The sequence below is a fragment of the Pleurodeles waltl genome, chromosome 3_1 (genome assembly GCF_031143425.1).
Source record: "Pleurodeles waltl isolate 20211129_DDA chromosome 3_1, aPleWal1.hap1.20221129, whole genome shotgun sequence".
Lineage (NCBI taxonomy): Eukaryota > Metazoa > Chordata > Amphibia > Caudata > Salamandridae > Pleurodeles > Pleurodeles waltl.
The window spans coordinates 502,669,490-502,686,061 of record NC_090440.1 but is presented as its reverse complement, the minus strand read 5'-3'; the positions used below and the strand labels follow the sequence as shown (position 1 = coordinate 502,686,061).

The 16,572-nt window shown below is 47.7% G+C and overlaps 1 protein-coding gene and 1 long non-coding RNA gene across 8 annotated transcripts in view; one reads left to right on the top strand and one right to left on the bottom strand.

Moving 5' to 3' along the window:
* Window positions 1-366: 366 nt before the first annotated feature.
* On the bottom strand, window positions 367-16,107 carry NR2F2 (nuclear receptor subfamily 2 group F member 2). 6 transcript variants are annotated; one of them, XM_069222762.1, is made up of 3 exons: window positions 15,619-16,107; window positions 6,912-7,439; window positions 367-3,101 (listed from the first exon to the last, which is right to left on the bottom strand). In XM_069222762.1, exons 1-3 carry the CDS (start codon window positions 15,659-15,661, stop codon window positions 2,827-2,829), a joined length of 846 nt encoding a protein of 281 aa, XP_069078863.1. In that variant the 5' UTR covers window positions 15,662-16,107; the 3' UTR covers window positions 367-2,826. The 6 variants fall into 6 exon arrangements, with proteins under 6 accessions (XP_069078863.1, XP_069078865.1, XP_069078859.1 ...); XM_069222764.1 differs by lacking the exon at window positions 15,619-16,107 and adding an exon at window positions 15,263-15,286; XM_069222758.1 differs by lacking the exon at window positions 15,619-16,107 and adding an exon at window positions 9,025-10,201 and having other exon boundaries at window positions 6,912-7,460.
* LOC138284227 (uncharacterized) overlaps window positions 14,532-16,572 on the top strand; it is a 79,696-nt gene continuing 77,655 nt past the window's right edge. For both annotated transcript variants that reach the window (XR_011201366.1, XR_011201365.1), the window contains exon 1: window positions 14,532-15,126. This is a non-coding gene — a long non-coding RNA (uncharacterized lncRNA). The remainder of the gene's footprint in view (window positions 15,127-16,572) is intronic.

The window sequence follows — 16,572 nt, the reverse complement described above, 5'->3', positions numbered from 1 at the left end:
ACCAGAAAGGGGTGTGTGTGTGAGGAGGGGGGCTGATGAGGAGGGTGATCGAAAAAGGGACACTTACAGGGAAAGAGTCGCCATGTTTAGCAGCTTTAAAAATCTCGTCAAATTCACACAAGACAAGCCCTGCAGCCCAGCCTCCCCGCTTTTGTTCCCTTTCAATGGTTGGGGGTGGCTTTTGTTCTAACCCAGCGTGAAAAGAAAAACTTTCTTTAAATGCCATAAACTCAGACCAAGTCGGCATCTGTAAACACACCTTCCCAAAGCACACCCCTGGTTTTGTGCGAAGGCACCATTTTCACAGATCTGCACTTTGTAAACACTGCTCACACGTAGTAGAAGGCAAGGACACAGAGGAAGACGTTTGATTTGAAAATCATAAATTATAATTTAATACCAATAACAATTTACAACAAATGCTTTGTTTACAATAGGCTAACACAAAACAAACGAGAAGATATCCTGTGTTTTAGTCGTAATATAAACTTCACATACTCACATGTCACTTGCAATAGAAAAAGCTAGCTCTAAAGTCAGCAATACCCTTCAATATTATTTTATTTATATATGTATATATGTATATAAAGAAGCCGTGGGTTGGATGTAAAACTACTCTTCAAAATCACAATCATACATTACATGTTTTTTTCTGGTCCGGAGTGCCTATTTGCAACAAGATGCAAACCAGTGTGTTTGCTTGCCTTTTAGGAAATTGCCCCTCATTTGTTGTGGAGAGGGCTGACACCACACCACGTGTGTGGCAGAAAGAGCCCTCTCAAATGAGGACACAACTGCAAGCTTTCCTACACCAAGCATCAGCTGCAGACCAAAAAAGAAAAGAAGCAAAAACCGCTGAAAAAATAGCTTCCCCGCCAAACCAGCTCACCCTGTTCAGTTTCTTGATTATTATTACAAGGGCTATATACTAAATGCACAGATTGCATTTACACAATTAAAAATGTACATGTATATATACATATATATCTCAGATTTAAAATATGGTGATGACCTGATGTCATGCTTTCACAGTCTAATGTAGAAAAGGGGGCATATGTGGGTTGTATGTACATTAAAAAAAACTTTCAGTGCTAAGTCACTAAGTTTTGAAGCCCTCCCAACAGCTACGACGATGAACGGGGACCATACAATAAAGTTGAAATCACACACAGGTTTGAAAAGAGGCTCTGAAAAGATCTGACCTATATTTACAAATACTGCTTTTAGCTTGCACGAGTGAGCTTGTGCGTGTGACTCTGAAATGTACAAACACATGGCATGTTTCTTATCAGAAAACGAGATACTGATCCCACGCTTTGAAATACTTTTCACAACAATACCTTCGCTATGCAGGCACTTAAGTGTGACAAATATAAGGGCCTTTTTCTGCAAAGTCCTGGTTAGTTAGCAGGAGGGTGAGTTATGTGAATGGGGCGGTTCACTACAAGGCAGTAAAATACTGTCTTCTGGGTCACAGATAATACCATTGATTTTTTTTTTTTTAATAATAACTTCCCTAAATTCAGTAGGCAAATTAGCTACCACCCGCATGCCAGTGGGCAAAATGTCAGTGGCAATTAAATAATTTGGGAACCTAAAAATAAATACTAAAAAATAAATCAAGGGCAACTTGTGATTCCCCCCCAGTCCGAAAGACATTTGTGGCATCCAAGCAAGTTTAAGATATCAATTAATGTTTTAATTTCTAAATGCTTTTCATTTTTTTCTCTTCGGATTATAACACACAACTCGACCAGACAGTTCAGCTATTATAACTTTTACAGTATTACATTAAATGCTGCACTTAAATAACTCAGTTTTAACACAAAACTGTAATGTCTGAGATATTAAACCAATCACATTATGTATAAGTGCCAACAGTGTTATTTTTCATGCTGATGTCAATTCTATTTTTAAAGGGAAAATATAAACATTTATAATACAGAGTGTTTGCAGAAATACAAAAGGATGTGGGCTTGGATAGCAACTAAGGTAGAACCCAGTTCAAATTCCAAAACAAAAGTTCACGTTGTCATTCAATGTCATACTGTGTCTTAGACACCACCCTCTTTCTGAACAGAGGTCCAATTTTTAATGTTTATCAGATTATGGAAATCTTATTGGGCAATTTATGTGATGTAAGTGGTTCATTTGGGGAGTTTAAAATTATAGCTCTCAGCTGTTGTGTAATTTAGAAGGGTCATCACATATAAGTGCGCATTCACTGCATGTCTCATTTTGAGTCCCACTGAATTTCCTATGATATTTTTTATGAGCTGTGTTTTAGTTCTTGCAGAACACATAGATTTTAAGGATACCATTTTCTATTTTTAAAAAGAAGCCAAGATTATATCAAAAAAGTATTACTTGAACCACAGAATAAACTGGTTTGGAACCAGAAAAATACAAAAAAAACAGCTATAGATACATTGACACAGGACAATTAGGAATTTGGAAAAAAAAGACTTACTTTTTCCTCTCTGCTAATTTTCTTCAAATCTCCTTAAATGCACTTTTAGCGATATTTTTTAAAAGTTTACAAAAAGACTAATTTATTTCCTTTTTTTACAAAAATGATAAGTAGCAAGTTGTTGTGAACGACACAGGAGTTTTTGTTTTCAGTCTGTAAAAGTTCAATAACACGTCTTTTTTTCACTTCACAGTCCATTAAATTGTTCCCCTCTCTCTCGTCTTCTCGTAAACTTGTTGTAACAGCGTTTTTTTAAATTTGATTTCTCCTTGCTTAGCAGGAGGACTTCAAGCAAACTGACCCCAAAGTCTGTATACAGTCCTCTCCTGTTCCTGTTTTTCTCGTGCAGTGTCTGTTTACTGGATGGACATGTAAGGCCAGTTAAAACTGCTGCCAGAAAGTAACATATCTCTTATTAGGGTCTCTATGGGGGTTTTACCTACCAAACGGACGAAAAAAAGTTGTTCTATGACCGAAGAGGAGACGGTACGGAGGGATGGCAGGCGAAGCAAAAGCTTTCCAAAGCGGGTGGGCTGGTTGGGGTACTGGCTCCTGACATACTCCTCCAGAGCACACTGTGACTTCTCCTGCAAGCTTTCTACGTGGGCTACATCGGACAGGCCACAGGCATCTGAGGGAAAAAAGATACAAAATATGCAATCATCACTTTTGAAAGATTGGAAGGAAAAAGCAGTCATCAGATGCGTTAGGGGTAAGTACGGCAGTCATTTGACACACACAGCCCTGCGTAATTGAGTCTGAAGGCCTCGGTGGGTAGGCTGTAAACACACCATTCACTCTCAGGAGAAACATCTTGCAGAAATGCTGTGGTGTCCGAGCTGAGGGTGAGCATGTGCGGGGTAACTAGGGGTCCTACCGGTGGCAAAGGTTCGAGGACCTGGCTCGCGAGCCCAGCCCGGCAGCAGAAGAGGCTGCAGTGTGAACCCCCATTGTTGTTTAGGGGCTTAGCTGCAAGGGGCAGCGATCGGCCTCCCTCCCCGGATTCACGGAGAGCTTCTCAGAAGGCCGGGCAGCGTTTTTCCCCCTTTATACTTTGAAACTGACTTAAGTGGCGCTTTTAAGGGGGTCTTGTCAATTTACCCTATTCAGGGGCAGTCATGCACACCGTGATCTCTCTCTTCAGTTCAGCCGACTCTTTTTTTTCAGAAGTATCCCTGATCGAATGTGTACACTGTAAAAAAAATGTATTTTCTGGTGGGTGGATTGCGGGTAAAAAGAGTGTTAAAGAGAAATTGGTCAAGAAATATAAACAAACCAAACAAGAAGAGGCGCCCATGTTAAATCGGGGGCGTCTGTGCACAGTTCACAGGTTGTGACCTGACTCGCCAGTGTGCTGCTCCAGGCAGGGCTCGGATTTGACTCCTCTCCACAGCCCTCGAACAGAGAAAAGCCTGTCCTTATCTGTCTTCTAGACATCCACATTTAGGGCCCTAACCGGCAGGGCAAGCGTGTGTTTGTATCCGCAAGCGTGTATGAATCTTGCTCCTTAAAACGCGTCGCTAACTGGGAGGCGATTTGCATACCCAGCACAGCAGGCCGTGTGCTTTCCAAACAACGATAAATCACCTCCTAAGCAACACAAGGCTCTTGCAGCCCAGGACGGCTGTGGCAGCGAGCCTCCCTTAACCCCAGAACTCGGAGAAATGCGGACTGTTCCGGGGAACGTTGTAAAAACACAATTAATATGCAGGCACAAAACGTAGCTGATTTAGACAACGCAGAGAGGCTGATTTAATGATTAACAGAACACAATTAAAAGGCGTTCTATTTTTAAAAGTGGAAAGAGTGCATAAAAATACAGCTTGGTTCTCAGTGCAAGAACTAGATGAAGTAAAAAAAAAATGACATGGGTCCTCGGCCACCCCTTAAAGAAAACGGGGGGAGAGTTTGTGAATCGCGTTTCCTCGTATGTGCTCCCTCTTTCTCTGATATCAGGCTTGAAAAATCAGAAGAGTAATTGCCGTGCACAGCCGGGCCCAGTCACACAGTTACCGTGACAGCACCCGTGTTCAATTATTGCCACAAAGAAAAGTACTGGGATCTGGACCCTTCCACCCCTCCATGTCCCAGAGAAGCTTTCACACTCGCAGCAGTGACGACATAAAACAAAGTGTGAGATGTCTTCAAAATGACTGCCCTGTGCAGATCATTTCTATCAGATGCATTGCTCCGAAAGCTTGCCCTGCAGCAGGCCGAATTACATGTCCTAATATTGAGCGATTTGCATACAGCAGAATGTGGCCTCGGGTTTGCTGTTTTAGGGAAATACTTTGCAGCGCCTTGACTCGAAAGAATGTAATGCCGATCAGATATCATATTTTTTCGAAAAATTAACCCTCGTCAGCAGTTTAGGATTATTTGGGAAGGCACCCGGGTTTGTGTTCAGGCACACAAAGGGTCTGGTAAAACCGTTTTACGTTTTCACCCTTTATTTCTGAACTATACGACTTTTTAGAGTGCACTTCAGTATGTAGGGTTAGACTATGAGGAATTTCATGATATTTATACATCTTCTGTTACATCTGATGAACAAGTGTTTGTTGTTTGTGTGTGTCTGTATGCACGCACAAATAGATAGATAGATAGATAGATAGATAGATAGATAGATAGATAGATAGATAGATAGATAGATAGATAGATATGTTCACAGCATGGCTTTGTCATACACTTCAGTACAAAGGTTAGCTAAGCTATACATTTTATAAAATGTTCCCTTCTAAGGGGATTTCTTCCCAATAAACTTATATTTTATTGCACATTATGGAAAGCACCGAGCTGCTGTTATCAGTATAGGCCTCGTAATGAAATAACCTACGTCTGACTATTTACTTTTGGCACGGAGTGCTGGGCACTCAGTATATGACATGCCCGAGATGCATTGCCTCTTTCCATGTTTACATTTTTACGACGCTCATATAGAGCTATTTCGAAGGGGAGGGGTTGTTAATAAATACTGAAGTACTATTGTGCATTTCTTTTCCATGTTCTTGTACGGGATGGGTATCTAGCAGACGCTATTCCTGTGATCTACAGAATAATGTCTCTATTTACAATATGCCTAATACTCATGAAAACGATGCTAGTCTGGGCGCTACACTACATCATTTAATATAAGTGTGGATTCTTTAAATAAGCATGTACACTGGGAGCATGTTTATTCTGCTTTTCCTAAAAGAGAAACGTGTGCGCTCATTTCCTTCCGAGTGGCGCGTGCACGTTCAAGGACGTGAACAGAGGTTTTTTTGTTGCAGAGGAGCATGTGCACAAGGTCAAGCTTTGTATGGGGATATGGGGATGCCTATCCCTCGGGTGCGCACTTTACATGGGTATTCTTTGGAGGGAGCATGCACGAGGGTATGGTTTAAACTGCGCCTGTACACGCGTTATCTTGTGGATGTGGCACGTACAAGAATGTCCTTTAGGCGATCCCATGCACAATGGTATTTGTATGTGTACGAATAGGTTTTAGTGGGGACCTCACACATGTACTTCCTTTAGAGGGCGCACACGTACTCGTGTATTCTTTAAAGAGGACTCATGTGCAGAGTTATTCCTTCGGACTGACATGCACAAATGTTTAATTTACGGGATCAGATTTACATGCTTGGGAGGTATATGCACAAAGCTGACTTGTACATGTGTTTTCTTTATAGGGTCACGTGCAATGGTATTCTTCAGAAGGTCAGGTGTAGATTTGAGTCTTTTATGGTGACACTTGCACAAAGATGATCTTTTAGACAAATGCGTGTGCCAGTATGGGGCACATGAGCATGCATGTCATACAGATCCGCCACGGGCACATGGGCAGTTCAGGTGTGGCACACGTATAAACTGATGTTGTACGTTCAAATCTTTGAAGGGTGGCACATGTATAGATTTATCTTTGAGTGGTGGTATATGTATACGCTTATCTTTACGAGCAGCATATGGACACGCTTATTTTTTTTAGAAGTGCTAAGTGTTCACGCCTATGTTTGAGGGGTGGTACCTCTCACGCTTATCTTTGATGGGTGGTACTAATGCACTTATCTTTGAAGGGTGGTATATGGACACGCTTATATTTGCGCAGTGGTATATGTGCACACCTATCTTTGAGAGTTATCTCTGAGGTGTGGTACATATGCACATTTATCTCTGAGGGGTGGTACATGTGCACACTAAGGTTTGAGGGTGGTTATGCACACGGTTATCTTTGAGGGGTGGCACGTGTGCACACTTATCTGAGGAGTGGTGTATGCAGACACATCTTTGAGGAGAGGCACGTGTGCACACTTATCTCTGCGGGTGGCGCAGGCACACATTCATCTGTGAGGGGTGGTATACGCACACGCTTCTCTTTGAGGGGTGGCACACGCGCGCGCTCATCTTTGAGGGGCGCCACGTGCAGCTGAGCGCCCTCCCACCGGCCCGGGGTCCTTACCTGACGTGAAGAGCACGATGGCCTTGAGGCAGCTGTACTCGGCCGAGTCCACGTGCAGCGCCTTGAGCTTCTCCACCTGCTCCTGGAAGATCCGTATGTGGTCCATGAAGGCCACCACCCGGTCGGCGGACATGGGCGAGGCGTGCAGGCCGGCGGCGGCCAGCAGGGGCGCCACGTGCAGGGGCATGGAGCACTGGGCGGCGTTGAGCACGAAGAGCTCGCTCCAGGTCAGCCGCAGCAGGGCCACCTGGTCCGTGATCTGCAGGTCCGGGAAGAAGGGGATGTTGCGGGCCCACTCCACGGCGCTGAAGAGCATGCGGGCGGCCAGCTCGCAGATGTTCTCGATGCCCATGATGTTGTTGGGCTGCATGCACTGGCTGCCGAAGCGGGACGTGGGGTAGGGCTCGGCCCGCAGCAGCAGGGAGATATATCCGGAGAGGTAGGAGTGGCAGTTCAGAGGGTCCCCGTTGGTCAAGGCGAACTGGCCGTGAGTGGGCTGTGTGGGTGGCATTCTGCCCCTCTGGACGGCTGCAGTGAATAAAGAAGAAACTGCAGCAATTAATACCTGAATTGTGCTGGGAACCTGCACGCAACAAACACACAGCCTGCTCTCCGTGGCTGGAGAGGGCAGCCCGAGTCATGCCCCCTGTTTACAAACACAGTCATTCAAAACAGCACCCACTCCTTCTCAAACAGACAGCAATTCCCCATTAAAATATTTTTCGGCTGCGATTTATTCGCGCAAACACTTCCTGTTTCTCTGGGTAGACACAAATCAATTTCCCACAGCCCGTGCTTCAATTCCTTTTTTACGCCTACTCGTTTTCTACAAAAGTGTTTTTCTTTTGGCATCACGTTTCTTCGCAGCCCAGGGCATTAGCCCCATTTGTCTGGCTGCAGCTACCTCCACACCCTCATTATATTTTATAGACATTAAATACGTAAATAAGCAGAAAAGAAAATAACATTGCGAGTTCGTCTCCACGCGCTGATCAGCTGCTGCGAGGCCTTTCATTTTGCTTTCGCATTTGCATGGGGAGACACAGACAGTTTAAGCGAGGGAAAGGGAGGATTCTGCAGACAAAAGGAAGCGGGAGGGCGAGAAACCAGGCGGAAAGGCTTTGGGGTACTTCGGTTCAGGCTGGGCCCTTTGAGCGTTTAAGCACAGTTACTGTTGCGAAAAAACGTACAAAGAAAGCCCGGGCACTTCTCTGACCCTTAACCTACATAACAGCAGAGCTGCTGGAACACGCCACGGACACTCTCGAAATTCCTTGTACAGCTCACGTTTCCCCCCACCCTTCCAGGCTAAATTGGTATCAGTGCGACCCAACTTTGCTGCACGATTGCTCGGTGCGATCCCTCCCGCCACCCCGCAAAACGAGCCGAGCTGGCGACACAGATGCATGTCGGGTGTTTAAAAATAAAACAGGATTTTAAAATGCAGGATCAGACAAAAGCCGAAGGAGGAGGGGTGGGGGAGAGCCATGCTGCCTGCAGGGAGGGCGAGTGTGCCTGCGGTGTGTTAGGCGTGCAGTGCAAAGCCGACACATGGGCAGCCGGGCTGTAATCTGAACCATCTCTCAGCTCCCTTTTACAAGATGACATTCTCGGGCGAAGAAAGGGGGGGTGGGGAGTGGATAATGTAAAAGGCGAGCGACAGAGCAAACCACTTTCGCTTCTGCTGTGGGTGTTTGCATGTAAACAAGGCTGAAACACAAGGGGGGTAAAACACTAAACAAAACGGATGCCAGCCACAGAGACAAGAAAGCACGCACGAGGACGGCAGGAAGACAAACACGTGAGGCACTGGCGCACAAGAGGAAGAAAATACCCAGAGAGGGTCCTGCACATGTTGAAGTGAAACCGAAAGGGTCATGCTGATTACGGATGTCACTGTGAGGAGCATGAAGCGGACTGTCTCCCATCGCCAATATTCTTTAGAAAGTTAAGCTCCTCTACACCCCCCAACACACACACATCCCCTCTTAATGTGTTTTTCTCTCCTTCCTGAACTCTTGCCCATGGCCGTGGGTATAAAGCAAAAAAAACAAAGCAGGTATTGGGGCGGGATGGGGTAGAAAAGGCTGGAAAACAAATGAAATCCCAATACCTTCCCGTCTCATGCCCACTTTTAGGCACTTCTTCAGGCGGCAGTACTGGCACTGGTTCCGGTGGTGCTGGTCGATGGGGCAGTTCCTGTTGGCCCGGCACGTGTAGCTGAGGTTCCGCCGCACGCTGCGCTTGAAGAAGCTCTTGCAGCCCTCGCACGTGAACTGCCCGTAGTGCTTGCCGCTGGACTTGTCCCCACACACCACGCACTCAATGTGCTGCTGCTGCTGCTGCTTGTCCCCCTGGCCCTGCTGGCTGGACTGGTTCGAAGGGTTTGACTGAGAGCTCGGGTTCGGGGGCCCCACGTGCCCCGGAGTCTGAGGGGCCCCGCCGGGGGGACCAGGGGGCCCCTGCGAGGGCTGTGTTCCCTGGGTGACTGGCACATCGTCCTGGGGGTCTCGCCAGGCGCCGACTACCATTGCCATATCTCTGGGGCACCGTTTTCGAACTTCGTGGTCCACCTTCTTGTGTTCGGCCGGGGTGGGGTCCTCTTCCTCCTCGCCGTCCTCCCCCCCAGGTCAGCTGGCAGGCTGTGGAGATGAGACGAGCCCCAGAGTGGGGGTGCGAAGGCAGCTGTCTGTGGTGCAGGGTCGAGGACCTTTCAGACCTGCTGGGCAGCGTAGGAGCACAGGAGGGTACCAGGGGGCCGGGTCCAGGGCTGCGCAGCCTCAGCCATTCAGGAAAGCCATGAGCAGGGGGAGAGCGCTTCGAGGGGTGCCGGGGGACGCAGCCCGCTCTCCTCTCACTGGCGCCTCGGCCGTTCCTCCCTCAGCTCTGAAGTCCACACACACCGCCAGCCCTGGCTGCTTCTTCCTGGGAAGCGCTCAGCCCCGAATGGCATGCACAGGAAGGAGTCCAGCCTGGCGAGGATGGAGGGGGTGGGGGCATGAGAAAAGGGAGCTCACCACCGCCAGAACATCCTCCAGGCTCCAGTTAAAAAAAAAAAAAAAACAATGCAAAAAAATATAAGACAGGCAAAGAATGGAGCGAGGGGGAATCAAAGGGTTCCAGGATGCTAAGGAGGGGGCTCGGCGGCGGGCTCTGCGCTTTAGAGGAGCAGCCTGGCAGAGTGCTTTCTCTCCCAGCCGCTCACAGAGCTCTCTATATAGTGAACTTTGACACGACTGCTGCAACTTAGCACACGTTGCCATGGCGACGGCTCGCCTTATAAGGAAGGAGGCTGTGTTTGACTGGCCAGGGCAGCCGACCCTCCCCTCGCCAGCTATTGGCCCGGCTGCCTTGAGTGGCTGCTGGCTGCCGAGGGCTGCCACTGAGCCCTGCCTGGTCCTAACGCGAGATCCTGCGCGCCTTGTCTTAGATCGGGACTGTTATCACAAATAAATAAATAATCACAAAAATATGCATATGTGTTTTACATAAGTTAGGTTTTTCACGTATGGCTCGTAGTAACGCCAAGATGCCAGCTGATAATGGGTGGGAGGGGTAGAAGAGAAAATACACTCTAACAAGAATCAGGTTGTTCATGCGCAAGATATTGCATAAACTATTCATTTCAAGTGCATGAACCTTAACACAAACGTGTGTGCAGGGTCCATAATGGAGGTCTGGTGTCCCCCACGGAGAGCTTGGTGGCTGCAGCCTGTGGTGACCCGCTGCCTGCAGGCAGGTGGGTGGGGTGAGAGGGCCAGAAAGGGCTCTCAGTGGATTGACACTTCGCAGCAGAGGTTAGACCAAGTGCACGCGGGGGCAGACCTTTCACTGCAGCAACTCTCCGAGGCGGTGTCTGCGAGTGACAGTCACACACTTCAAGGAGTCTGGACCCCTTCACCGGGGAGCAGAGGTCCCCACAAAGGGCGCTTCCAGACTACTTCATAGCTAAAATAAGCCCACGGGGGTCAGTGGGAGAACGGGTTGTGTGACCGTGGAGGAACCGAGGACCTACAGCGGTCAAAGTCCAACTTAAATGTTGTGGTTGGAATATCGAGGGGATGGATGTAAATGTCATGGTAACTCGGGACCGAGCAGACATCTGCCAAAGTGATGAGGGCTGAGGGAGGCAAATATTGTACAGACTATCACGGGGGCGTTTGTAGATAGATGGATAGAAGGATGGGTGGATGGCATATACCTAGGCAAATATGTATACGCTCACCCCATAGTACGGCATTTATATGTATAACACATGTATCGCATACATATTTATCAACCTAAGATGTTTATAAAACACAGCAAACCTATTTCATTTGCGTCTCAATTTCATATATTTATTTCTACCCCCACATAATTTATTTTCTTTCTTTCTTTCCTTCTCTCTTTCATTCTTTCTTTCTTTCTTTCTCTTTCTTTCTTCTCCACGCTCATCACAGATTCATCCATCTATTACACAATATGTTGACGCCTGGATACGACCAACACTGATATATCAGGGCATCTTCTTTTATTATTAATTCCCAATTACCATATTTGCATTTAAAACTGACTTCCCTTTTGTGTCTCTCACTCACAACGGTAATCATTTTTAATTTGTAAAAAAATGCAAACACAGATGAAGACCGAGGACTTTTCAGTGCGACGCACACGACTCTCAAACACGCCGGCTCTGTTCTTTCCATGCACAGCACACCGATTTAGGGCCGTGAGAGCGCGCCCCGGGTGTGCGTCTAGAATATCGTGCCTGCAGAGAGAGGCGCCTTTCCAGGGGCGGACAGGGGTCGGGCCTCTGCCCTCTAAGCGGTGAGGCATACGATGGCTGTTCCGCACGCTGAATTAGTATGATACCTGTCAGGACACAGAGGTATAGGATTCAGCAAGCCGAGGCCAGGATGCCACAACCCGAAGTCCTTAATTCTGTTAAACGCACCTTGCAAGCATATGGAATAATCTAGCGAGCTCCAGTATTTTAGTATTTTCGAGCGTGCTAACCGAGATGCAGCAAACTATCACCAGAGACCCAAGATACTTCCATTCGAGACAAAAGATACTGTTTCCAGAGGTGCAGCATATTACTACCAAAGGACCATTTAACTGCTAACAAAGGTAAAACAAATTGCTAACGGAGACTTGCTATAATGTTGACTGAGGTTCAACATGCCGCGAACTAAGGTCCAGGATAATTCTAGCAAAATCCAAGTATTATGCCACCCAGTGCCCTGCATGCGGGCACCTTAGTCCCCGAATACTTCTAGCAAAGGTCTAGTATACTGATATCCAAGGCCGATCATACTGCTGCCTGAGGTCCAGCATACTGCACAATGAGGTCAAGCGCACTGCTGACTGAGGTCGAGCATACTAATACCAGACTCCCCCCCCCCCTCCTCCCCCCTCCAACCTAATACTGCTGCCTGAGGTCCGCTTAGTGTCACCCGTCGTCCAGGCTATTGTGAGCAAATATACAACTACTGGTCTAGAGCTCCATTACTCTGCTACATGAGGTCCAGTATACTGTTATCCAAACTCCAGTATACTCCTGCCCGAGGTCCAGCGTACTCATAACCGAGGTCCAGTATCCTCCTACCCGAGTTCCAGTATACATCTAACCGAGTTCCAGTATACTCCTACCCGAGGTCCAGTATACATCTAACCGATATACTCCTACCCGAGGTCCAGTATACATCTACCCGAGTTCGAGTATACATCTACCCGAGTTCCAGTATACTGCTACCCGAGGTCCAGTATACTCCTTCCCGAGGTCCAGTTTACTCCTAGCCGAGTTCCAATATACTCATTCCCGAGGTCCAGTATACGTCTACCCGAGTTCCAGTATACTGCTACCCGAGGTCCAGTTTACTCCTACCCGAGGTCCAGTACACTGATACCCGAGAGCCTGTCTACTGATACCCGAGATCCGGAATACTCTTACCCGAGGTCCAGTATACTCCTTCCCAAGGTCCAATATACTGCTACCCAAGGTCCAATATACTGCTACCCAAGGTCCAATATACTGCTACTCAAGGTTCAGTATACTGCTACCGAAGGTCCGTAAACTCCTACCCGAGGTGCAGTATACTCCTACCCGAGGTGCAAACTCGAGATCCAGTATACTCCTACCCGAGATCCAGTATACTCCTACGCGAGAACTAGTATACTGTTACATTACCTTCTGAGTGCCACGAGAATCATAATTTAGTGATGGCGTCAAGACGGTTCTATATTCCACTACCGACGCATATGGATGGAAACATGACCACCCCATGCAGTTATACCACTTATATTAACAATTCAACACACACACACATATGTATAGTGCATTAAATACACATAACATGTTTCCCTTTCTTGGCCTTCCTAAAGCAAACTCATCTCTACCACTAAAAATGCTTTGATCCAGTATCCTCTCCTCCTCTGAGCAACGATCACCAATACAGACAGATCTGTGTATTCTGTTGTTAGAACCCCGAACAAACAGAAAAAAGAAAAAAAAAACACTTAAAATGGGCAAAGGTTGGGCGAGAGCGGCGAGGTGCAGCGCGCGACGAGGCACAGACTCCGGGTTCCAAAAAACACGGGCAATTCGCAATCACACGACCTAAAGGCTTTGAGCCTGGCCAGAAAGTGTGCTGTGGCTTTTAAATGTTTCAGGTGGAGCCTCGTCCCTACACCCCTTAATTGTTAGAGCAGAAAAACGTGCTAAATAAAGTGTATAGACGCTTGAACAGTTTGCACTTCGCGGAGCCCGGAAAGGCCTTCACTAGGTCCCAGAAGACGGAGGAAGTGTGCTGTGTGGTAAAAATAATACAGTGAACTCAGTGAGCGCCCCCTGACACATACCCCCAAAAATGACATTTATTCCAGTTAGAGAATAGAGCATATGAAATATTCCCAGTTTTTATATGAGCTCCTTGGAGGTGTCTGCCCTTAGTAACAGTTAATTGAAGGACTGGCGTCTGACCACAGACAATAAACAGCCACGTTTGTCAAATATCATGCAATGTTTGCCATTATGTGAGAAATCGCTACTCCACTGCTGCTTTTAATTCAGCCTCCACACTCTACCGTGGAAGCGCCGGTCGCTCGGAGGGTAAAGGGTATTTTATTGTCATGTTGAAGGACAATCACAAAAACGGACGTAAAATCACAAAGAGACAGGTCGTCAGCAGCGAACCACCCTACACACAAAGAGAACACTGCGTCTTTATTTATCTCGGGTGAGGCGCGGCTTTTACGCGACACCGGGGTCTTGGCTCCAGTGTATTTTTACATCTTCCATTCCTACAATGTTCCGTTATATGTGGAGAAGTCTGACCATGGGAGGAAACTGCTTCAGCAGAATTAAGCCCGCTGACGACCTCAACCGCAAATCGTGCATCACTGCTTCGGCTTAAGCAGGGCAGTGTTCAGGCTGCGGCGCTGTGCGTGACAAGGTGTGGGTCAGTGCGTGCAGGGCGTGGGTCAATGCGTGACAGGGCGAGGGTCAGATCTCCAGCTTCATCCCAAACTCATTAGTTGGGTAGGGTTTTTGAATGTCTGCTCTGAGTAAATCCAGCCAGTGTGCGCTACCCCCGCCCCTCCCCCATCGCCAACCACCACACCCTAGAGAGTCCCGTAAATAGTGGATAGTGGCTCCTATCCTGTGCCTCTGAACTTCCAAGTCAATGTCATTTTTACCCACCAGCTTGTGGTACTTTGAAAAGCACCAGGGGCTGTCAGAGTGGGATCCTCCTTGACAAAATGTACAGTGCTAAATCAGAGCAAAGGCTGCGGTGGGGGCGGGGGTGTAGAAATCTGCAGAAGGTTGGGAGAAGTACAGTATCCGTCTGCCCCCTAGTGTATGCCTCTCGTCCGCCTCAAACTCAACTTCCAAAGGAAAAAAAAGGCTGATTCTTGAAGGAAAACGACGTCTGCCTCACAATCTATGTGGGGGCAGAGTCAGGGGGAACTTGTGAACATTCGAACCCGCCGATTTTCAAAAAATCTGGGGGCAAATTAACTTATGTGGACATGTGCAGGACCTGACCGGAGATTCCCTTATGCCTACAGCTGGAGCCAGGGTCCTCGGATCCCCTGCCATGACTTGCGAGACAGCCGGGGCTGGGAGGTAGAGAGGCGGAGAGGATTCGGCGCCTCCGGCGGGGCTGCCTGCCTCCCAGCGCGGTGCACAAAGAGACCCCACACGTGCCCTCCACTGCCGCCACCGGCCGCACAGGTGAGTCCCTTCAATTCCATTATCGATCTGTCGTCGGCGATGTATCAGACCCCCCTCCACTCCCAATCACTCACATCACAACCTCCGCCCCTCAACCCCAGCATCAGCTATCCCAAGGGCTTTTTCACCTACCTACCAGCACCTCCGCGCCACACACAGTCTGCAGGGTTCACAAAACCAACACTCGTGCTACAGAGACGAAGGCTCAGAAGTGAGTCGACTTTTTGCAAACATCGCAGTCTGTAACCGGGAACCCGAGGTAGAGCAGGGCAGCGGACTGGGTCCGGGCTCAGCTTCCTTGCATGCACCTACCTATCCCCAGACTTAAGTGCCGAGCGCAAACTGAACACTGCCCGCCACTCTCAGGTGAGGAAATGCAGAGGCGACTACACACATCATATAGGCTTCCCACACATAAAAAGAGTGGCCGCGCGAACTGAAGCACCAGAAAGGCGAAATAAGGAAAAAAGGAAATTATAAAAACAGACATACCAAAAACATATTTTCCTTGCTCCGCGTCCCACATGGCTTGCATCTTCGCTTTAAACTCTGGATACCCCTTTTAAGTTGGGGCAGGTGAAACGTGGCTGGTGCCCGCACCTGGGAAAAGACGTGCGCCTTTTGGAAAACACACAGTCGTCCTTTTCTGTGTTTATTTAGGAGATCGTACAAACTGATCGGGGGAGGGGGCAGGGAAGTAAAGCAGTGCTGCGGCAGCCTTGCAGGAAGGAGAGGAAAGGTGAAAGAGAATCCCTCCAGCCCAGAGGGGGCTGCTCCCCGTGTGATATTTGGCACCCGGGCGGGCTCTGACGGGCTGGCGCTATAACTTTAAAAGCGCAGGGTTTCCAGGAGCTGCACCCAGGGCTGGCGAGGAATGCCTGCCGCGCCTTTAAGAATCCCCCTACAGCTCCCTAGGTAACAGATGCCGAGCACTGCTCCCGCCGCCCATAGCACGCCTTAGAAGGAAGGGAGCGCTGCTCCACTCTGCTGCGGGGCTGGCAAAACAAGGCAGACTTTGGGAGGAACCCTGCCCAGCTGGGGGGGAGAGAGAGAGGGAAAAATCTGTAACTTAATGAGTTTGGGAGACAGATGTATTGTAATAACAAGAGGCCGCTGATGCAAGGGAAGTGGAACCTGTCCGCCCGGGCAGGGAAGAAAGTATAGAGAGGCGCAAAATAAATTGTTGGGTGCCTGGTGCAGCGTTTACGGATGTAAGGAAACAACATGTTGATTATTAGGGTGTGCTTGTGTGCGTGTGTTTGCTATATATATATATATATATATATATATATACATTTATATATATATGTATATATATATATATATATAGATATCTGTATATCTATATATCTATATCTAGCTATATATATATGTATGTATATATATATATATATATATATATATATATATCGCTCCCATACGCTTTTGTGTATATATACACACACA